The sequence below is a fragment of the Orycteropus afer genome, unplaced genomic scaffold (assembly GCF_000298275.1).
Source record: "Orycteropus afer afer isolate SDZICR_OR568_19922 unplaced genomic scaffold, OryAfe1.0 scaffold00233, whole genome shotgun sequence".
In the NCBI taxonomy this organism is placed as follows: Eukaryota; Metazoa; Chordata; class Mammalia; order Tubulidentata; family Orycteropodidae; genus Orycteropus; species Orycteropus afer.
In genome coordinates, this window is record NW_006921820.1 from 3,815,314 (window position 1) to 3,839,210 (window position 23,897).

Genomic DNA, 23,897 nt, shown 5'->3' on the forward strand with positions numbered 1-23,897 from the left:
TGGAAGGCACCTATCTCCCTGGCACCTGCTTTGCAAGACCTCTCTTCTTCCCAATCTCCTGGGTCCACTGTGGCCTCTGGCTCTCCAAAGATGGTAGTTCCCAAGACAGACAAGTGACTGTAGGTTGTAGCAGAGAGTCCAGGCCCAACAAGAGAATAGAGTGTGGTCTGGGAGGAGGAATCTGGTGCTTCCAGGCTAGCCTGCTCTAGGAAAGCGGCAGATACTCACTGAACGACAGCATTTAATAAAATCTTTTTTTGGAGGTGGGATGAGACTCCTCAGTGCACAGGTGAGAGGCCTGCTCCAGAGCTCAGGTCTGCTAGGACTTAGAAGTCTCCTTCTGGGAGGTCGATGGCTGGTTGGGATTAATCTCTGAGCTGGGCAGCAATGGGTCCAGCTTTGAAGGTCGACTGTGGTCCTTGGGGTGGGTCGGGGGTTCCTGTGGTGTACAAAGAAAGGGGAGGTAAATTCATAAGTGCATTCTTGCCCTGGGTCGAGGGGTGCATCTTGTGTGACCAAGCCACACCTCAAGGATCCAAAGTCTAGTGTCAAAGACACTTTAACTTGACAAAGACTTCAAAATTCATTGTTGTTGTTTGTTGTTGTTTGCCGTCGAGTCGGCCCCGACTCATACCTAATCTCCCTGAGTGCTCAAGGCTCAGCAGACAGGTGCAAAGGGAGCCTTGTGTTCTCTGTCAGCCCTCCATCCTTTGGATCCCTTCCCTGGAGCCCTTGAGCCTCTAGCTGTGAGCCTGGTTCGCAAGGGAAATCAGGGTCATTGTTTTGGGTTCCTGGGGCTGAGATTGAGGTGCAGTTGTGAGCAGGCCTATTTGTTCTGGGGAATCTGGCAATGCGTGTCTTGGGCAGGTTTGCCAGATAAGAGTCCAACATCCTAGTCTTCCAGGTGGGGTGTGCTAAGGGGAGAATCTAGGCTCTGTGGAATTGGGTGGGGATCATCCTTACGTGTGGGCGTCAAGCTATTCTGTGCAGGAGCAAGACAGTCCTAAAGTAGAGTCAGTGTCCCAGCATTCTAGAAATGCTCATGTCCACAGCTATCACAATCCCCTCAGACAGGTGGGGAAGTTGAGCAGGGCTTCAGTTGGTAACAGGAGTGACTGGAGCCCAGGTCTTACTCCCAGCCCAGGAGCTGGCCCGCCTGGATGATTTTTCACAGGGCCCAGGGAGCTCTGGTAGCATAGTGCCTAAGGCACTTGAGTGCTAACCAGAAGCCTGGTGGTTCAAACCCACCAGCCACTCCTCAGAAGGAAGATAGGGCAATCTACTTCCATAGTAATACTGCCTCGGAAACCCAAGGAGAGGTTGCTATGAGTTGGGTCCAACTCAACGGCACATTACAACAACAACAGAGACTTGAAGGCAGAGTGGCTGCCAGCCCTCTCTCCTCCCTGCAGTAGCTCCTCTGGAGGCATTACTCACGGGTAGGTCTGTGAGGACAGAGTTTGAGGGGTGCCTGAAGCCATACTCTTGCTCCTGCAGCCGTGTTGCTAAGTCCTGCTTCTCTTGTCCCCAACGTCGGGCTGAGTCCTCTAACTGCAAATACCGGAAGGGAGAAGTGGAGGGTCAGTGGGCAGCAAAGTCCATCCCTGACAACCAGTGCCTGAGTCTCCTTTTGAGGCAGAAAGTAAAGCCCTAGGCAGTGTAGGCTTGACACCTTCCCAAGAGACTTCATGGGTGGCAGGGGAGAGTGGGGAAGGACCCTAGATGAAAGCCTAAGATACAAACAGACCTTCCCTGAGTTCCATCATACTGAGCCTGAGCCTGTCATAGACTGAGTTCTGATCCTAGTCACAGGCTGAGCTTTGACCCTGATCACACACTGAGGCCTGACCAGTCACAGGCTGAACCCTGAGCCTGGACACATCCTGAGCCCTGATCCTGATCACACTTTGAGCTGTAACCCTGGTCACAGGGCCCAGCCTAATGGACCCCTGGTCAGCTTCACTGACCTGGCTTTCCAGGGACAGGATCCGGCTCTGAGCTCGTTCCAGCTTGGCCAAGAGGTTAAACTTGTCTGAAGTATTGGCAAGGAGATCCTGTGGGCAGAGTGGAGACTTGCATATGCCCCAGTCCATGGCTGCGGGCTGTGGCCCTGTGAGCTCAGGAGACTGTGAGGCACTGAAGGAGAAACCAGCCAGCTCTGAGCTCCAAACTCAGCTTCCTCCTGACTGCAGAGTCTCGAGTCTGGTCTGGGACCCCTTCTTCCAGAAGTTCAGAACCAGGCCTGTAGTGGGCTTTCTCATAGCTGTTCTCCTCACAGATTTTGGATATATGACATTTTTACATATTCCTTTTTTTTTTTTTTTTTAATGTAAAATGCACTAGGGAGATCTCTTTAATGCACAGAAGGGAATCCTGAACCGAGTGTCCTTTTGTAAAGTGAATAATCCATTTGAGAAGCAAGAGTTCCCCTACCCCTTGCCTTTTACCTGGAGGTCCATGGTCAGGTTTGCTTTCAAACAGAACTCACCTCCCATGGGCCCTAGGATGAAGAAAAAAACTCTCCTGGGCTCTGCCCCACCATATATAATTTTGTAATTCCCAATGACCTGGATGGGAGCTCTGTTAGCATAGTGCCTAAGGCATTTGACTGCTAACCAGAAGGCTGGTGGTTCAAACCCACCAGCCACTCCTCGGAAGGAAGGTTGGTCAATCTACTTCCGTAGTGATACTGCCTCGGAAACCCAAGGAGGGGTCACTATGAGTCAGGTCCAACTCAACGGCAGTGTGTTGGTTAATGACCTGGATATAGGTTTGTGCAAAGCAAGGGGTACCTGCAGAAGCCTTGGAAGTAGAACGGGGCAGGGCATTTCTGGGGCCTGAGGCACCCACCTGTCTGGATAGAGTCTCTTTGTACTCCGAGTGGCTTGGGCCATTGGTCTCTCGCAGCCTCTCTTTCAAGTCTCCTCCTGCTCCCATCTCCCCGGGGTCCACCTGGGATGGGGAAAAGGGCTCTCCAAGGCTACATCAATCCCAGAAAAGGCTCCAGCAGGGAGTTCTGAGAGGCTTGGGAGGGGCCAGGTGCAGACCAGCCAGGTGGTGAAAAGGGTCAGTGTTCAGGAGTCAAGGGCCAGTTAAAACCAAACCAGTTGTCATCAAGTGGATTCTGACTCATGATGACCCCTGCACCCCATAGGGGTTTCAATGCTGTGACCTTTCAGAAATAGATTGCCAGGTCTTTCTTCTGAGGTGCTTCTGGGTGAAGTCAAACTGTCAACTTTTCAATTAGTTGCTGAGTACTGTTTGGGTCACCCAGGGACTCCTAGGGCCTTGCTTTCTCCCAGGATGCTCAATGAGGGTAAAGGTGAAGATTTTAGACATACATGTTCCCCAGGAGAAAAACAGCAAGGCCTGAGAGCTGAGACTCCACGAGACTTCAGGCAAATGAGAGACTCTGGGAAGCCTAGCCCCTGGTCTAGCTCTTCAACTTGGACTGTGCTGGGATGATTGCGTGCCCAGCACAAGACAAGCCTGCAGCCACGTCTGTGGTGGCAGTTCTTACCGGAAGGGCCTGTTGCTGCAGAATAATGGGGGCCGACTGGTGGCGGGTTTTATCCAGCTCGGCCCGCAGCCTTGAGTTTTCCGCCAGCAGCACTGAGTAAAGGTCACCAGGCAAGTTCTCTCTTACAGGACCTGGTGGAAGGCCGGAGGCTGAGAGTGTGGGGAAGGCTGTAAAAGTGACCACAGATATTCGTGAGATGGGCTTTCCAGCCTCACCATCCCTGCCCCTATCTGCCCCAGTATTTTGCTCCCATGCTGCTCTTCCTTTGCTCACAAACCTTCAATGGCTCCCTACTGTCAGTGGAGTCAGGCCCACACTCCTCAGACCCCAAGTTCTCCCTAACAACCCCTCTCCTACAGCTGTCCTGCTGTGTATTTCAGTTCTCATCTTTCCTCCCTTCTGAGCTCTGCACATTCCTCTCCCTCCTGGCCCTTTGCCTTGGCTGTTTCTCCTTCCTAGGTTGCCTTCTCCCTCTCACCTAGGTTCTGGATGACTTTGGGGTTCCTGAAAGGGGTGGGGGAAAGAAGCTTTCATTTGTTTTCTAAAGGTCTCCAGATACAACCCTCTCCTGCAGGAGCTCCACACATCCCATCCACCCAGTGAAGGCTGAGCACAGGGCTGGGCATGCTGAATCCCTGGTGAGGCTGCATAAATGAACTCCAAAAAGCCCTTGCTAAGGGCTGGCCTGATATGGTGTGACCTGGTTTTTTCTTGCCCATCCACACCACCTCTGAGTGGAGTTCTAGGTGGCTTTCATTAATGCCAAGAAGAACAACACATCATTGATTTATTCAAGGTGGTTTGTTTTGCTTGTTTTTGCAGAGACAGAATCTTTTCTTTTTAATCAGTTTTCCCCCTCAGTTCATTTTTTTTCTCGAAATTTTATTTATTTTGTTGTTGCTGAGAATATGCACAGCAAAGCATACATCAATTCAACAGTTCCTACATATACAATGTAGGAATGTATATGTAATGTAGGAATGACTGGTTACATATATTCTTGAGTTTTGCAACCATTCTCCCTTTCTCTTTCTGAGTTGCTCCTCCCTCATTAATGTAAACTCACTACCCCTGAATTTCCCATCTTATCTTTTGAATTGCTGTTGTCAATTTGATCCCATTTAGATAGTTCTTAAAAGATTATAATGCTCAAGGCAGATCTTTTTACTGGTTAAACTGTTGTTCGATTTTAAGATGACTTCAGGGGTTATTTTTGGTTTGAGGTTTAAAGATGATCTCGGGGCAGTAGTTTTAAGGGTTCATCTACCCCCCTCCCATGGCTCCAGAAACTCTAGAGCCCATGAGAATTTGAAATTGTGTTCTGTATTGCCTCCCTTTTAATCAGGATCTTTTTATCAAAATGTTCAGTAATGGTAGCTGGGCACCACGCAGTTCTGGTCTCCTGGCAAAGAAGGCAGTTGTTCACAGAGGTAGAATCTTTTAAGACATGGGAAGATGGGAAAATAATTCAAAAGGTCTCCAGAGTTAAGAAGTTGGGAACTTCTGACCCAGGCAATCTCCTCTTCCCCTTCCTGCTCTCTAGTCTGCCCTGGCCCCCTCCCTGAAGGATGGAGCCCTTTTCTAGCTTGGTGCCTGGTGCACACACCGTGTCCTGTGTCCTTAGGGGCTCCCTAGCAGGAGAGAAGATGCCCAGGGGATCTCTGGAAGCACTAGGTGATCTGAACGAGTTGGAGAGTAATGCTTTCTTTCTTTCTTTCTTTCTTTTTTCCTCTTTTTTAGACCCATAGATAAAACCGTGTAGAGTACACTCTTGGCAGATTGCCTGAAGCTGGGAGTCCCTGAGAAGGCAGGGCCTCCAGGAACTGGCAAAGGCTGGGGAGGGGACTCACCTACAGTGGGTTTTCCCTGCGGCCTATTCAGAAGGGGCTCATTCCTATCCTTCAGCTTGTCCTCCAGCACCCTCTCCATCTTCTGAATCACCTGGAGGGCAGAGGAGAGAGGCTGGGCTGGCCCCAGGGGCTCCAAACCTTTCGGCCATGGCTGGGCCTTGGTGGTCTGGCCCATGGCAGGTGAGCCACTCTGGCACCAACCTTTTCCTGGTGCTGCACGGTCTCCTCCAAGGCCTTCATCTTCTGCAGCCTGTCCTGGTACCTCTTCAGGAGCACAGACTGTGGCTGCTGAGCCTGGTGCAGAAGGAGCAGCTCCTTCTCTCGATCATTTTTCTGGGAGGAGGAGAATGGGACTTGGGCATCACCCTTGACCCTGGGGGGGGGGGTTCACCCTGGGTCCCCTGCTGAGTCCTCCATTGCCCTAGTCCCCCTTTCCTTCTATTCTCCCTTTCTCTTTTGATACTCCCACCCTAGTTTCCCCTGTTCCCTTTTTCTCATGCCCCCAAAGCCTCAACTCACTCGAATCAGCTCATTCTGCAAATGCTGCACCTTGTCCCTCAATTTCTTCATATCCACCTCATTCCACAGCAGTTTCTGCTTCATGGACACTGTGTCAAGGGTAGAGGGATAGAGAGAGCTGGCTCAGGGAGGTGGCTTCTCCTGACTCAGATCAGCAGAGCTGTGGGGCCAAGTGTCGTTCAGTTCTAGAGCTTGAGACAGGACTGGATTCTCCTCTGCAGTGGCTTGAATTGAGTCCTCCAAAAAGATGTGTTCAAGTCTTAACCCCTGGTACCAAGGAATGTGACTTTATTTGGAAATAGGATCTTTGCAGATATAATCAAGTTAACATGAAGTATACTAGGTTAGTGTGGGCCCTAAGTCCAATGACTAGTGTCTCTATAGGAGAGATGGACTTGGATACAGACACATAAAGAATACACACAGGAAAAGAGGCATGAAGACAGAGGCAGAGATTGGAGTAAAGCACCTAAAAGCCAAGAAATGTCAAGGATTGCCTCCAATCCTCCAGAAGGTAGGAAGAAGCAAGGAAGGATTCTTCCCTAGAGCCTTAGAGGGAGTATGGCCCTGTCTACACATTGATTCTGGACTTCTAGCCTCCAGAACTGTGAGAGAATAAATTTCTGTTGTTATGATGCACTCAGTTTGTGGTACTTTGCTATGGCAGCCCTGTTGTGTTGCTGTGTGCCGTCGAGTCAGCCCCGACTCATAGCTATCCCTCCTTGGGTTGCTGAGGCAGTATCACTACAGAAGTAGATTGCCCAACTCTCCTTCCAAGGAGTGGCTGGTGGGTTTGAATCGCCAGCCTTCTGGTTAGCAGTCAAGTGCCTTAGGCACTGTGCTACCAGAGCTCCATGGCAGCCCTAGGAAACCAATATACTAACCCTGTGAGGACCTGGCCCAGTAGGGACTAAGTGTGTGTGTGTGTGTGTGTGTGTGTGGAGGGGTCTCTACCAGCCTGACGGAGCAGTTGGGAAAGGTTCTTCCCTTCTCTTTCCCACAGTTCAAAGCCAGGGCCCAGCCTGGGGCCTGATGCCCTCAGTGGCCTGCATCACCTCACCCAGGTTCTGGGCCTCCTCGGCTTTGTACTCTTCTTCTTCCTCGGTCTCCTGCAGGTTCAGGTGGCTCTTCAACATGCGATTCTCAGCCTCCAGGATGCTGGCCTGCTTCCGCAGCGAGATGATGTCCTCAGCCATCTTCTGCATGGCCCGCCGGTAGTTGTTCATCTCCTGCGGTCCCAGAGCCCAGAGCTAAGCTGCCACCCCACATCTGCACCCACACCTGGAAGTCAGTGGGCCACTCCAAAGCCAACAACTCCAGGAGTCCCAAGCTAGGCCTCAAGTCTTAGAAACTTTCCAGAGGGGTGGTTATGACTTGTATTAACCCTCGAGGAGTGAGCCCCTTGGCCAAGCAAGAGCAGCTGACTAATAGTCACTCCTAGGGCAGCTTCCTGGTAGCATAGTGCCTAAGGCACTTGACTGCTAACCAGGAGGCTGGCGGTTCAAACCCACCAGCCACTCCTCGGAAAGAAGGTTGGGCAATCCCACTTCCGTAGTGATAACTGCCTCGGAAACCCAAGGAGGGGTCGCTAGGAGTCAGGGCCGACTCTATGGCAAATAACAACAACAGGGCAGCTTCCATGATACCAACTCAGGAAGGGACCCAGGGCTCAGGCATCAGAGGAGGAATCCTATGAGACTTGAAGTGATCTGGGTCCAGGCTTCCAGACACTGGCTAAATCATTACCTCTTCTTTATCTCTTCCCTTCTTCTTCTCCTCTTATTTTCCCTCCTCCCTCATGTCACTGAGAACCTGGGGAAGAACCTCTCTGAAATCCCACCAATGCCACTTGGGAATTGACTCCAGGTACCAGTCCTAAACTAGCCCAGGGGCCAGAAAGGGGCACAGAGTAGGACCAGGAGACCTGGATAAGGATTCTGGGTCAAGTTTGGGAGCCAGCAATGAGCTCTGGGGTATGAGGCAGGAAGCTGGACATCATCATTAGACCAGAAATGACAGTGATACTATATCTGATGTTTATTGAGCATTTATGATCTTTCAGGCTCCTTATAAGGGCTTTATACACCCTACCTCATACCTATTAAAAAAAAAAAAAAACGCACTGCCGTTGAGTTGTATCTAACTCATAGCAACCCCTCTTTAGGTTTCCGAGGGGTATCACTATGGAAGTAGATTGCCCAACCTTCCTTCCCAGAAGTGGCTGGTTTGGTTTGAACTGCCAGCTTTCTGGTTAGCAGTCAAGTGCTTTAGGCACTACACCACCAGAGCTCCTACAATATACCTATGGGGTAGGTATTATTATTATCCCCATTCTGCAGATGAGAAAATCAAGGCCCAGAGTGGCAGTAGCATGCTTAGTTATAAAACTAATGAGTAGCAGATCCAGGGTCTGATATCAAGGCAGGCTGGGGCTTGAGTCTGTGTTCTAAAGCCTGTATAGCCTTTATAGTATGCCCTCACAAACGGATACCTTGCAGGTTTTAACCATCTTGTTGTAGAAGGGTGTTCACAATATACTGATAAGTGATGAAAGCAGGCTACAAAAAAGAATGACCAATATGATTCCAATCTGGAAAAACTCCACATCTACCCATATATATTGCACAGAAAAATTAATAAGCTATATTTGCATGCATTTATTTACAATCAAAGATTCTCTTGTGTTATTCATAAAAAATCTCATAAAGAGTTTTAAAAATCTCAACAGCATAAAATATAAAAGAGGGATCCAAGATATAAAGCCAGACAGATCCTGAGGGAGGAGAGAAGATGGGGAACTAGGCTAGGGGGCAAGAGAGACTGGGGGCAGGAGGAAGAAGGGAGGGAAATATGAGTCTAGTAGGCATTTGCTAAGGAGCCCTGGTGGTGCAACGGTTAAGAGCTCAGTTGCTAACTGAAAGGTCAGTGGCTCAAGCCCACTAGCCACTCCACGGGAGAAAATGGGGCAGTCTGTTTCTGTAGATTCATAGCCTTAAAAACCCTATGGATTTTCAACTCTGTCATATAGTTCAACTCTGTCATATAGTGTTGCTATGACTTGGAATCAACTCAGAGGCAATGAGTTTTGGTTTAGGCATTTGCTGAGTCCTGGTGGTTTGTCCACTTTCTGAAGCTGAGGGAGGCCCTTGCACATGGAGATGGGGTCTTCTAGGCCCTGCCAGGTGTCTGAGCCTCCAGGATGCACAGCTTTGCCCCAAACCCCATCCCCGCCCCTCCAGCCCTATGCAAACTGGGAATGTGGCCAGTGTTCTGGCCATTGCCTCCCACCTGCTACACAGTGGGCTTCTGGCTTCCTGGAGAGGGGTCCTCAGACAGTGGGGGCTCATCAGACACTGCTTGTCACCTGCTGCTGTCTGGCCTTCTGGCTGGACACCCTCTAATCAGTGACAGTGCTGGCCCATCTTTCCAGCACCTGTCTCAATCAATTTCCAGGTCTTGGTTCTGCGCATCTGCTATCCTCAACAGCACCATTAACTAGGAAACTCAGTCCAAAGAGTGCAGATACACAAGGTTTTGTGGTCAGGCCCAGGTCACTTGGCCACTGACATGCTGTGTGAGTGAGGAAATGTCCCATCACCTTTCTGAGTTCAACTTTCTCATTGGATACACATGGGCTTGCCAGAAGGCTTAGAGTAAGTTGTGTGTGAGGCAGTTGGCACAGGGCTCTGCCTGGGCAGTTATAATTTAGAGGTAACCATCCTCATCCCAACCCATTTCTGTTCTTTCTTTCTTTCTTTTTAACAAACAGAACCCCACTTTATTAGCAGTTAGTTCAAGATTATACATTAGTGGAGGAAGGTTCCCACATTAAACACAACCCCAATTGGCTGGTTTGAGAGTCTTCATCAGATGAATGCCTCCTATCCATCGTCTCCCCAATTCCCCAGCCCAGGAAGGGAAATCTTTGCCTGCTCCCCTAATGTGCCCCCCACCCTCTCCAGCCAGCCCTCTCCTTTCCCTAGGAAATGACATCAATTTCATGCAAAAATTACAAAAGGAGACCTCTTGCTGATAAGAAAAGCAACACAGTAGTAGAAAAACCCTCCTCCTCCTTCTCTTACCAAAGAGGAAGAGGAACAGGAAGGATAAACTTCTTAAGATAAAACGTAGCCCTTAGTCTCTCTCAGACCCTGGGCGTTGACTCCACACAACGAGCCCAGGCTTGTTGCTGAGGGAGTTAAGCCATATCTGGCCACTCGAGTTGGCAGGGCAAGCTCCAAGGGGAACCACCTCAGACTTGGCAAACCCGGCCCCAGAACTGCCTGGAGGCGGTCTGGGAGAGGGAGTCTCTGAGGACCTCCTCCTCAAATTAGAATACCTCTGTTCTAAGAACTGCTTTAATCAACAGGTCAGCTCCCTTCCTCCTCCTTGCTGCCCCTGGGCTCTTATTCCCCTGTGATATAAACCCTCAATTTATGGCAGCCCCATGACTGATAGGGGTTCAGAAGGCCCAGCACACAGTCAAGAGGAAACACATGCTATTTTGGGAAAGGAGATCCATTCCCTCTCTTCTTTCTCAAGCTTGGTTCAGACTCTTATAATGTCAACTCTGGGCAATTACAGCAGCATCCAAGTAGATTTCTTTACTTCTAGGGTTACGTCTTAGAGACACACATGCACATGTCCAAGAAGGCATCTTCAACGATGCTCACTGCAGCACGGCTTGTTGTGTTTTTTACTAGGGCTTGCTCATTTTCTGGACTGTAGGCAGTGGTTAGAAAGAATGATCTTGGTTTATCTGACATGGAGAGAGGTCCATACTGTATTGTTAAATTTAAAAAAAGCATGTGGCAAATCCATACGATGCTATCCATATCTGGTATGTGTGTGAGTGTGTGCATACATGTGTACATGCATGTACATACATATAGGTATATAGTAACAGTGGCTACTTCTGTGTTTGGGGCGGAGGGAAGGAACACTTGCTTCATTTCTGATATTTGCCTTTTTAATGAAAATGTATTTATATTATTCATTTAGTTAAAAATAATTTAAACCTAAATAAATTAAGGCTATGACCTGTTCAGAGATTGAAAGATGCAATATTTAAAGAGTTAGCTCTCCCTTAAATTGTTTTATAGATTCAATGCAATATCAATCAAAATCGTAATACTTTGTGTGCATGTGTGGAAACAGACAAATTGATTCAATAATGCAAGAGAAATGAAAAAGGCAAGCATAGCCAAGAGGAATAATGTAAAAGAACTTGCTGTATCAGCTATCAAGACTTAGTGTAAAGCTACAGTAATTAAGACAGAGTAATATTGATACAAAGATTGACAAATAGGCCAAAGAAACAGAATGCAACAGACCCACACATATATATTATAAACACTTAATTGATGACAAAGATGATGCCATAAGGCAGTAGAGAAAGGACTGTAATGTTAATAAATGCTGCTGCATCGATTTGATATCCACTGTGATAGGTAAGGTTGTATATAAGGAGCTCTGGTGGCATAGTGCCTAAGGTATTTGACCTTAGGAGGCAGTTCAAACCCACCAGCCACTCCATGGAAGGAAGACTGGCCAATCTACTTCCATAAAAATTTACCGCCTCAGAAACCCAAAGGGGGTTGCTATGAGTCAGAGTTGACGCAATGGCAGTGAGTTTGGTTTTTAGAGTTAAGGTTGTGTGTTAATTTGGCTGGACCATGATTCTCAGTGGTTTAGCAGTAATGATGTAGTTATCCCCCATGATGAAATCTGATATAATGTAATCCCCTCCATGATGTGATCTGCTCTGAACAATCAATCAGTTGAAAAGGAGTTTCCTTTGAGGTGTGGCCTGCTTTCAGTATATATGGAAAAGCTATGGGAAAGGTCTCTGTCTTTCTGCTGAATCTAGGTCCTTCCTCTTGCTTATTATCATCTCTAGTTCCTGGACCAAAAGCAGTGGCCTGATGATCTTGGGACTGTTGCCTTTGCAGCCTGTGATTTTTCCATTTTACCTGCTGATCTTGGATTCGTCAGTCTTTGAGCCAGCAGCCTGTGATGTTGCCTGCCAATCTTGGGTTCATCAGCCCCTGTAGCTGCATGAGTCAGAAGAAGCCTCCAGCTTGACATTTGATCCACGAACTTGGGACTGGCCACCCTCTACAACTGTGTGACCATTTCCTTGAGATAATTTTTTTTTTCTCTCTCTCTAAGCTTCACTCCCCCCCCCCCTACTCTGGAGAACCCAGCCTAAGACATCTGCCTTGAAAAAGAGAAAACTTGACTCCTACCTCACACCATACATTAAAAATAAACCCATGGGAAAGGGAACTCACCTAGTAGGTTACTGGGATAGGGAGGGAAGGGAAGGGATTAATTTTGGGCTAGTTGGGGCCTACATGCTGACATGGGTAGGAGGAGGGATATATGGGAAGGATATATGACCACCATAATAATATTAGGAAATGGGAGGACACTGAATTGTGCACATAAGAGATAGACAACAGATGCTAATACCAACCAATGTGTCCAAAATGCCACATTGCCATTAACACCAAACACTAGACTATACAGATAAACACATAAACCCTGAGATGATCAGATGGGGGTCAGTGAACAGAAGTATACTCTAGACCAAGGATAGATTCAGCTGAGGCTAATCTTGCACAGGCACCAGTGATACAAAATACCTGCAGTCCTTACTGAAACAATAGAAGACAGACGCAGAGTAATCTCTCACAGACAACCAGACACTATGGGAGAGAGATCCAATAGATCTATTGCCTCAGGATCATAGTACTGGGGGACACCAGACTCAATTGGCACAACAAAATACATAAAAGCATTACTCCACATCCTACATTGGTGAGTAGTGACTGGGATCTTAAAAGCTTTCAAGCGCCCATCTAAGATGCAGCTAACAATCTTTTAGCATCAGAAGCGAAGAACACACACACACACACACACACACAAAACAAAGGCATTTAGAAGCAATAAGCCCTAGGACACGATGACCCTCAAGACCAGAAGAACTAGATGGTGCCCAGCTACCAAAGCCAACCACTCAGGAAAGGATCAAATCTGGAGATCCTTGATAGAGCGGGAGGGAAAACGTGGAACAAAATCCAAAAACTCAATAATGATCAGAATTACTGGTCAGATAAAATCTGGTGAGGCTCCCAATACTATGGCCCCGGAATACATTCTGCTCCTGCAATAAAACTCACCCCCAGGGGCGGGATCTCAGCCCAATAGTTAACAAGATGCACACGCAGACCACTCAACCCAGGATGATGCACCTACATACTCTATGGTAATACATCCCTTAGAGAAAAGACCATGGGACACCAGAAGACCAACATTCAAACTGAGGAAATGCAGGACAAACAGGAGTGCATAAATATGAGGGGCACAGGGGGAGGGTTACAGGGTAGGGAGGACAGGAGACTGGGTTAGGGTTGGACATGGTGAATGGGGAGTGAAACTAAATGTACACATGACGTTGAATGTAAAACAAGCTCTTAAAAAAAAAATAAACAAATAAATAAATTCCAGATGGATTGGTAGATTTAAACATAAAAGATAGAGCAATTAGAAGATAATGCATAAGAATATCTTCATGAACTTGGGTAAGAGAAAGAGTTCTTAAAATAGAACACAAAAAAGTACAAACCAGAAAGGAAAGGAATGATAAACTGAATATATTTATCACAAGACATCAGTAAGATGTTATGTGGGTAAGGCTGTGTGTTAAGTTGTCTGGGCCATGATTCTCAATGGTTTGTCACTTATGATGTAGTATTCCCTATGACGAGATCTGATATAATGTAATCATTTCCACAAGGAGATCTGCTATGAACAGCCAATCAGTTGAAAAGGATTCCTCAGGAGTGTGGGCTGCTTCCAAAATCTAGGGATGTTCTGGCAAAGCAATCTGGCTTTTTGCTCAATCTGGTTGTTGCCTCTGGCTTGTCATCATTTGATCTCCAGTTCTTTGGTCCTGAGTGAGTGGGCTGTCAAATTGCCTGCCAATCTTGGAATTCATCAGCCTGTGAGTCAGCAGTTTGCCATCTAACCTGCTGATCTTGGGTCCCAGCAGCTATGTGAATCAGGAGAAATCTCCAGTCTGAGATCTGACCCACAATCTTGGGACTTGCTAGCCTCTACAATTACATAAGCCATTCCCTTGAGATAAATCTCTCTCTCTCTCTCCATATATATATAAACACTGGTTTTGCTTCTCTGGAGAATCTAGCCTAAGATAGAGGGTGAACTGGCAAGACACAGAATGGGAGAAGATATTTGTAACATACATAAAAGACAATGGGCCCATAACGCTTACAAATCAGTAAGAAAGATCATTCAATAGACTAATGGGCAAGAGATTTGAATTGACACTTCATAAAATAAGCCAATAAAGCATATAAATTGGTGCCCACTCTCATTAGTTATTTAAAACCACAATAAAATGCTACTACACACCCACTAAGGAGGCCTGGTAGTGCAGTGGTTAAGAGCTTGGCTGCTAACTGAAAGGTTGGAGGTTCAACCCACCAGCTGTTCTGCAGGAGAAAGGCCTGGGGATCTCCTCACATAAAGATTACAGCTCAGGAAACCTTATGGGGCAGTTTTACATTGTCCTATAGCATTGCTATGAGTCAGAATCAACTCAATGGCCATGGGTTTTGTGTGGTTTTTACACATCCACTAGGATGACAAGATCAAAATCAAAAAACAAATAAAAAACCCCAACCATATGAAACGTTGGCAAGAATGTGAAGCAACTGGAACAAGTTATTCACTGCTGGTGGGAGTATAAACTGTCACAATCACTTCGGAAAATTGCTTGAAACTGGATATCTATTATAGTTGAACACATGCATAACCTACGATCTAGAAATTCCACCTGAGTAGATTCCCAACAAAAACACACAAGCAAATGCATCAAGAAGCAGATATAAGAACATTCCTAGCAGCATTATTTGTAATGGTCCCAAACTGGAAATAACACAAATGCTTATCGCAGTAGAGTGGTGAGATATTCATACTTCACAATACTATGTTGTTGTTAGGTGCCATTGAGTCATCTCTGACTCATAGTGGCCCTATGTACAACAGAATGAAACACTGCCTGGTCCTGTGCCAGCCTCATAATCCTTATTATGCCTGAGCCCATTGTTGCAGCCACTGTGGCAATCCATCTCGTTGAAGTCCTTCCCTCTTTTCATTGACGCTCCACTTTACTAAGCATGATATTCTTCTCCAGGGAATGGTCCCTTCTGACAACAAGACCAAAGTAGGTGAGATGAAGTCTGGCCATTCTTGATTCCAAGGAACATTCTGGCTGCACTTCCTCCAGGACAGATTTGTTCGTTCTTCTGGCAGTCCATGGTACTTTCAGTATTCTTCACCAACACCACAACTCAAAAGCATTAACTCTTCTTTGGTCTTCCTTATTCATTGTCCAGCTTTCACATGCATGTGAGGTGATTGAAAATACCATGGCTTAGGTTAGGTGCACCTTAGTCTTCAAAGAGACATCTTTGCTCTTTAGCACTCGAAAGAGGTCTTTTGCAGCAGATTTGACCAGTGCAACATGATGTCTGATTTCTTGACTGCAGCTTCCATTGGTGCATGATGAACCACAGTTTTCATGAAAGCACATGGATGAATCTCTTAAAACATTGAGCAAAAGAAGTCAGACACAAAAGACCTACTCTATGAATTCCATATATGTTCTCTTTAAAAAGTGGCAAACAAACAATAGACTGAAAGTCCAGATATTAGATATATTGGGGATACAGGGAGAACTTCTGGGGTGTTGGCAATGGTCCATTTCTTGACCTATGGGTGGATACACTTGTGTTCACTTTGTGATAATTCATTGCAGTGAATGCGTTTAAGTTTTAGGCATTTCCTTGAACGTGTGCTGTTTGTTGTTTGCTGCTATTGAGTCGTCATGGTGACCCCAGGCACAATGGAATGAAATACCGCCCTGTCCTGCACCATCCCCATGATTGCTTGGTGGATCAGATCATTACGATCCATAGGGTTTTCTTTGGCTGATTTTTAGGAGTGGATCACCAGGCCTTTCTTCCTAGTCTTACTCTGGAAGCTCCGTAGAGACCCGTTCAACATCATAGCAACACACAAACCTCCACTGACAGATGGGTGGTATGAGGTGCATTGGCTGGGAATTGAAGCCAGGTCTCCTTCATGGAAGGTGAGAATTCTACCACTGAACCATCAATGTGCACACAAAACTTAAAAAACATTTAAAGAATTAAAAAATAAATTAAATCCTAGCTCAAGCTTCATGTACACAAAGCCTCTACACTGCCACTCTTTTCTGGAGACCCTCTAAGTTCACATAATGGGCTCTTCCTAGCCCTGAACCTGAGAGCTCCTAGAAGGCTCTGCTCCTGAGTCCTCATGTCAACCTCCTTATCCCAGCTGGTGTCCGTTAGCTCAATCCTAGAGGGCTGGGTTGATTCTGCTCTGTCTCTGGAAGGGCCCTCTGAAGACAGGCAGAGACATACAATGATTCTTATTGAGCAACTGTGGGTTTCCAATTCCTCACAGCATCCTCGTGAGACTCAGAGAGGTTCAGTGAGTAGCCCAGTCATACTGCCTGCAAATGGCAGAGCTAGGGTATGAACCCAGATTCTACTCTAAAGCCTTTGCTTTTTGCACCTGCTCAATGGAGGAAGGCTGGAGGCCTCACCCAGAGGGAAGAAGACTGAGGTGCAGGCCCTGGCTTGACACTGAGCTGAATCCATCTATGGGAACTGAGGGGCCTGATGGGGGAAGTGGCCAAGGCTGCCTTGGGGTGGAGGCAGAGGAAGTGGCTTTTGGTCTGCTTCTCAGGGACCCAGTTGCACCCAGGTCCCCTGTGTCAGGGGCAGTGGCCATGTAGTTTTCTTTCCTGCCCTAGACCCCACCTGGCCCTGCACAGTGAGGACATTGCTTTGGGCTGGCTTGATATGCTGTGACCACCTCTGACGGGAGTTCTAGGTTTGATGAGGCTTTGGTCAACACCAAGGGAGAAAATACAGCACTGATGCATTCGAAGTACTTTGTTTTGCAGAAGCAGAATCTTTTAAGATATGGGGAGATTGGGAAATTGTTCAAAGGTCCCCAGAGTTAAGAAGTTGGGAACTAACTGCTGCAGGACGGCCCCTCCTCCAGAAGTCCCCTCCTTGCTGACTCTCTATCTTTGGTGGATGGAGCAGAGAGACTGCCCAGGTAGAGGTGGGGAGAGAGAGGCTCCTGCTGGGCGCTGGAGTCTGGGGCATCTTTGCATACGTATGTAGAGGCAGAGATCTTCAAGGCTGTGGTTCAGAGTGAGCTCCTGAGGCTTGGACCAGGCTTTCCTGGCTCTGTCTCCAGCCCCTTCAACGCAGATGCTGAGTCTGAGGCTTGGCATTCTAACCCTCTCACCATCTACCCCACTCACCCCGACCAGCCCTTACCCTTCAGCACACTGTTCTTAATTCCCACCTTCACATCTCTGCTCAGGTAGAACTTTCTGCCTGCAAACCCTCCTGCCTCATTCCCACAACCTAGCTTTTATGCCCAGAGTGAGACTACTTCCTTCTGAAAGCCTTCCTGACTTTCCTAGTACCCTGGGCCCTGGCCTCCTGAAGCCCAGAGGGTCCGAGGGGCTAGAGGTAACTGTCATTTGTGGAGTTCTGCTATTCTGTCCAGACTGGCAGCCCCCGCCCCCTGCCCCAAGGCAGAGCCGTAAGCTCCTCCTCCTCCTTTATTCTTTGATGGTCTATTAATTGTCATGTGTGCACCTGTTTGCAGGCATGCGCATAAGTGTGTGTGTGGGGGGAGAGGTGTTGTCAGCTTCCCACCCATCCCATGGGTCTGATCACCCTCTTGCCCGTTCAGTGGCTCATCCTTTCTAAGACCCCATCATTCTTCAACTCAGCAGCACTGGGAGGGTGAGTAGAACTCTGTTATTAGCACCCCCACTTGACAGATAAGAAAGCTGAGGCCCAGGGAAGGGAGAACTGGAGGGAGAGTGTGGACCCTGATGAAGTGGGGTATCCTTGCCTCAGCTAGACACTCCTGCTAGGGAAAAGGTGATGGGTTCTGACTCCACCCTCTGACCATGAGCCTTTCAGACCTTCCACAGGCCTCTACCCCTTTCCCAGTGTGGCTGCTCTCTGAGAGTAAGGGACTCCCCAGGAGGGTGCAAAGCGACTTTGGACTTGGCTTATCCCCATCAGTCCCCACCCCGGCCAGTACCCTATGTCCATGGGACAAGAGAGCTGGGAATTGGCAGGCCTGCCCTTCCTCCAGCTGTTGTCTTCCTCCCCCCTCTTCTCTCCCACAGCTGAGCTGGGACCTTGGGCAGCACAGCTGGGTGGGGAAGCTGAGCCCTGACCTCTCCCCACAGCCTGAGGCTGGCTGCCTTTCCTGCCCTCTCAGGGCCATGCTCTGCGTCACAGCTCAGCCTTGAGAACAGCCAGGACACTGTGGCCCAGATTCCCGCGGTGGCTACCTGCTGCCCCCCAACCCAGCTTGTTGGGGAAGGGCAAAATATTTACCCCTCCTCTAGGGGACCCCATACTAAGTCACCTGACCCTGAGTGCTCCTGCATCCTTCTCACCCACTGAAACCTCATACTAGGCCACCACGGTGCTCAGAGCCTGCTGAGGGGAGAAGCACCCAGTAGACCTGGGTTCAAATTGCTCCTCTGCCACTGAGCACTTAGGGGCCTTAGCTGCACCAACACCTCCTCTCTGGCTGTAAGCCTGTGTCCTCATCTGTGAAATGAGGAAGAGAATTCTACCCAAGGATGCTGTAAAGTGAGAGGGGATGTGAGGGTGACAGCCAGGCCCAGCACAGAGGGGCCTGGTAAACAGTTCCTCCCTTTCCAGCACTGCTTTTTTTTCCCCACTCTTGAGATATATATTTAATCATGCTAAACATATTTGCCATTTCGACAATCTTTACATGTATTGTTCGGTGACATTACATTCATCATGTTGCTGAAGCTTATCATCCTTATCTGTTCCCAAATTATGTTGTTGTTGTTTTGTGGTGTCAGGTTGATTTTAACTCCTAACAGCCCCATATGACAGAGTGGAACAGCCCCATAGGGTTTCCTAGGCTATAATCTTTACTGGAGCAGATCACCAGGTCTAATCCTGTACTAAGGAACTCTGGTGGTGTAGTAGGTAAGGCATTTGGCTGCCAACCAGAAGGTTGTCGGTTCAAATCCACCAGCTGTTCCTGGGGAGGAAAATGAGGCAATCTATTTCCGTAAAGATTTACTGCCTTGGAAACCCAATGGGAGTTGCTATGAATCAGAATCAACTCTGTGGCAGTGGTTTTAATCCTGTACTAAGGCACTGACTGCTAACTAGAAGGCTGGTGGTTCAAACCCACCAGCCACTCCTCAGAAGGAAGGTTGGGCAATCTACTTCCGTAGCGATACTGCCTCAGAAACCCAGGGGGGTCGCTATAAGTTGGATCTGACTCGAATGCAGTGGGTTTGGTTTGGTTTTCTGGTTTATTATTATTATTATCATTTTTACAATAGCCTTGGGCACTGGGCACAGAAGGTCTGATGATGTAACTACTCTCACTTACAGAAACTGAGGTCTAGCTCCCTACCACTTTCATCATGGAGGAGGGGCCAATGATTTTTTATAAAAGCCCGAAGAGGGCAATGCTGATCCAGAATAAGATGTTCTTATGGTGGAACCTAAGGAGCTCTGGTGACTTAGTCCCTAAGGCATTTCACTGCTAACTAGAAGGTTGGAGGTTTAAACCTACCAGCCACTCCTCAGAAGGAAGACTGGGCAATCTACCTCTGTAAAGATTTACTGCCTCAGAAATCCAAAGTGTGTCACTATGAATCGGAATCAACATGATGGCAGTGAATTTTTTTTCCCATGGTGGAATCTGAGGCATCTCACACAGGTGGGCACTTTCAAATATGGCAGTGGCCACTTCCAACCATGATGGCCAGAAGGGCCCTTATATATACCCTCATTGTATACATGGGAAAACTGAGGCCATGAGGGGTGGCCATGTGCCCAAGGACAGAAGTACTAGGGTATAAAGCCTAGGCTAGAAGCAGTACAATAAGCACCTAGTTCAACCAACACTTGCTGAGCACCTACTGAGTACCACACTGGGGTTACAGAGCCCAGACCCATTCCTGCCTGTGAGGGTGTCCTGTCCCCACAGAAGAGATGGCAGGAAAGTGCCTCTGACAGAGCAGAGCTCAGAGGAGGCTCCTAACCCAGCCTAGAAATCTAGGAAGGCTTCCTGGAGGAGGCAATATCTAGACTGACTCTTAGAGGATGAGTAGGTGTTATCTGGAGGTGGGGGAAAGGTTTCTCCAGGGAGAGGAGACATGATGGCAAAGTAGGGGTTAGGGGTGAAATAAGGTATGATGGAGAACAAAGCAAGTGAACTACAGGGGTGCAGGGTATAGGTATAGGGTATTGCTGGAGAGGCAGTAAAGTAGATGGAAGATGACCTTGAAGGACAATCTCAGGAGCTTGGACTCCATCCAGTGAGTCACTGAAGGGCCTAATCTGGGGCAGTGTGTGTGTGTGTGTGTGTAACAAGACCCCTCTGATTACATAGCACAGAGGATGAATAGGGGGACTAGAGGCCAAGATCAGTGAGTGGGTGAAATGTGATGGGACCTGTACCAGTCAGAGGCAGAGAACGTGGAAGTGAGGGCAGGAGCTGCCAGAGGTAAGCATGCCCAAAGGAGGTGAGTGAGGATTCAGAGTTGGGGGCCACCAGGTGGAGGGGATGCATCAGTGGAGTAGGGGAGGGGAGGGCATGTTGGGTATGAGATACCTATAGGCATCTAGGTAGAGAAATGCAGCAGGTAGTTGGATGGTGGTCAAGCTTGAAAAAAGTCTGGCTAGAGACAGAGATGTGAGTATCCAGCCCCATGGAGGTAAGATGGAAGCCTTAGGAAGGGAGATTTTCTGGGACATGGAGAGTGTAAAGTGAAAGGGAAGAGTTCAAGGACTAAGGGAGGGTTGGTGATGGGAAAGGAGACTTCCAGATCAGGGTGACTGCCAGAGAGGTAGAGGCAGAGGGGCTGGAGAAAGCTGGCAAAGTCAAAGCTGCAGAGCTTTACAAAGGAGGGGCATCCACTTTCTGTTCCAGGTACTGGCAGATGATTGGGTAATGCAGACCAGCTCTCCCACTGGAGAGTACTGGAAATACTGAGCACCAAGTAAGAATCACCTTAAAAGCATTAAAGAACTGGTAACATGGTGAAGAATTATTGGACAGAGAGAAGGGACAGGTAAAGAGCCATATGATGAAATATTATACAGCAATGAAAAAGAGGCAGCTACAACCACAAGCAACAATGCAGACGGAACTCACATACATAAAGCTGAGCAAAAGACCTGTCTACAGAATAACACATATGGCATAATTCCCTTTATATAATGTTAAAAAATAGGGAAAATTCAGCTATTAGGGAGGCATATTTAGGTGACAAGGAACCCTGGAGGAGCAAAGGTTAAGTGCTCGACTGTTAACCAAAAGACTGGCAGTTCAAACCCACCATTGGCTCTGCAGAGAAAGACCAGGGTTGTAGTTTCATAGGCCTTTGCTTTATAATAATTGGTTATACTCTACATTTGGGTTCAATATAATGCATGTGGGTTATATTTTACAACGTAAAAAGGTTTTGAACATGGGGGAGAGAGGCACGACAGCTGCCAGGTCTGCAGAGGAAGGTGGCCCCTTGTGACCTTGGCCAGTGCTCTGCATGCCAGGGTGCTATGGGGTGAAGACAGTGAGATTGAGAAGGACAGCGGTAACAGAGGACACAGGGTGGAGGAGAGGCTTGGGGAGAGATGAGGGCATTCCTTGGAGAATCAGGTGACTGGGCAGGGAGGGGAGCATGGGAAAGGGATGACCTGGAGCAGGGGGAAGTGGTGAGGAGGGGCTTCACTCTCCATGGGGAAGAGGCTGGAGCAGGCATAGACAGATTCCTGTGTGAGGGCAGTGTGGGTGGCAGGACTCTTTGTGAGGTAGAGTGGGTAGAGAAAGTAGACAGTGAGGCTGAGGCAGGGTGGTGGGGTATTCTGGGCATGGCATGCACCCTTCCTTCTCTTGCCCTTCTCTGGGGAAGGCATTAGACCTCTGGGTCCCCAGGCTTAAGGATCTGTTGCTGGCAGGCCCAGGTCACCTGCCATGCAGCTTGACTGTGTAGCCGGCAGAGGGCACCCACCTCCCACAGATACTTCAGGTTTTAGCCTGCATTGTAATCTGTCCAGAGCAAGCCCTGAGAGGGATGGGGACTGTCTAGCCCTCCAGCCTCAGGCACACATATCCCTCCTGCAGGTGGTCTGGTCTGGTTCTTAGAGACTTCCCAGCCTCTTCCTGTCCCCAAACTCGCATCTCAAAGGTTCTGATAGACGCCCATCACAGCCTAGGGGCAGGTGATGGCTGAGAAGGAACATGAAAGTTTGGGACAAGTGCCAATTTAAAGCACTGAAGTAATCCCCACCCATCTCACCTGCATAGTAGCAGACCCCCAGACCCCTTGTTTAGAAGGAAGAGTTGAGAGGGACTTAGATGTAGTTTGCAAAGTGTACCAGTCCAGCCAAACACACACACACATGCATGCATACACACATGCACACACACACAAATAAACAAAGCCTCAATCTCCACAAATCAGACACCTGGGAAGGCAAACTATGGATGCTGAACCCAAGTGGGGGCACCCTGGGGTTCATAAGTGCTTCATGACAGCAGTTGCCATTTGTTCACTGTCTACAACTGGCCTGGCTCTGGAACACTTGTCCTCTAATCTGTACAATGAATCTGCAAGAAAGGCACTTTAATTCTCAATGTATGGAGAAGGCAGCTGAGGCCCAAAGAGGAAAAGGCTGGGAGACTGTTCAAGGTTGCCCTGCTTAGAAGAGACAATGATGGAATTTGACTTGAGTCTCTCTGGGCATTTGCTGAAGTACTGGGCAATGGAGCCCAGAAAGCCAGGCCTGAGGTGGGGGGACTGGACCTGCGGGTCTCTAAGGTGACAAGGTAAGATGTCACCCTGCCCTTGACTTCTTCCCTTTACTAGGGACTGAGGCTATTTTTTCTCAGTAAGGTGTCTGCTTGGGGGATGTGGGGAGGCAGGCTCATCAGGCCCAGGACTGATACCATCCACTAAGGCAAGGGGGATGTTCTGAGGTGCATGGCTACTTTTCCGAGCCAGAGAGCTAAAGAATCCCTGCTTCCTGGTGTCCCTGGACCCTTACACAAGGCAGAGAGAGGCCAGTTCTCCCTCATGACTCGTTACTCTGCTCCTGAGAAACCAGCCAGCACAGACTGGCTCTGTGCATAAACTCTTCACATACTAGAGGACAAGTGTGCAAAGGGCTGGGTCAGCTGTAGACACTGAATAAATGCAGCTGCTGTCATGAAGCATTATGATCCCCAGGGCACCCTACCTGGGTTTAGAGTCCACGGTTTGTCTTCCTAGGTAGATAGAAGAATCAGGCCTGATTTGCAAAGACTTAAGCTTTGTTTTGGGGTGTGTGCATGTGTGCATGTATGTGTGTGGGGGTGTATGCATGTGTGTGTGTGGCTGGCTGGCTTGGTTCATTTTCCAAACTACACCTAAGTCTCTCTCAACTGTTCCCTCCGCACAAAGGGTCAGTTTCAGGTGAACCGAGTGGCCACGAGAACAAGCCTCTTCCTGTCTTTTCTGGTCACTTTCTAAACCTCCTCACCACCAGAGGGCAGGCGAGGGAAGCCTGTGAATCTCATTAGGGCTATCTTCTGACTAGAGGGGGCTTCTTCCTGTCACAGGAAACCTACAGGCACCGGTCAGAGCAGGCCCCCTCCCACTGCTCCTGCCCAGGTCTCTGGTCTCATCTCTGAAACCTCCTCTTCCAGGCAGGGCTCCTAGTTCTCTGCCTCCCTTACAATTGGACTTTCTTTGTGCTGCTCTCAAACTCAGCCCTCCTCTCTGCTTGATGAAAGATGGCTACAAATGTTTTGCTACTTCTCATTAAGATGTGAGGTCTAATTCCCAA

At 48.2% G+C, this 23,897-nt stretch overlaps 1 protein-coding gene across 1 annotated transcript in view; it reads right to left on the reverse strand.

The window, feature by feature from the left end:
* Positions 1-310: 310 nt before the first annotated feature.
* CCDC33 (coiled-coil domain containing 33) overlaps positions 311-23,897 on the reverse strand; it is a 166,080-nt gene continuing 142,493 nt past the window's right edge. The window contains 8 exon segments of the mRNA XM_007948973.1: positions 311-439; positions 1,438-1,551; positions 1,968-2,054; positions 3,521-3,687; positions 5,371-5,461; positions 5,572-5,703; positions 5,890-5,978; positions 6,950-7,118. Coding sequence (XP_007947164.1) covers positions 311-439; positions 1,438-1,551; positions 1,968-2,054; positions 3,521-3,687; positions 5,371-5,461; positions 5,572-5,703; positions 5,890-5,978; positions 6,950-7,118 — 978 coding nt within the window.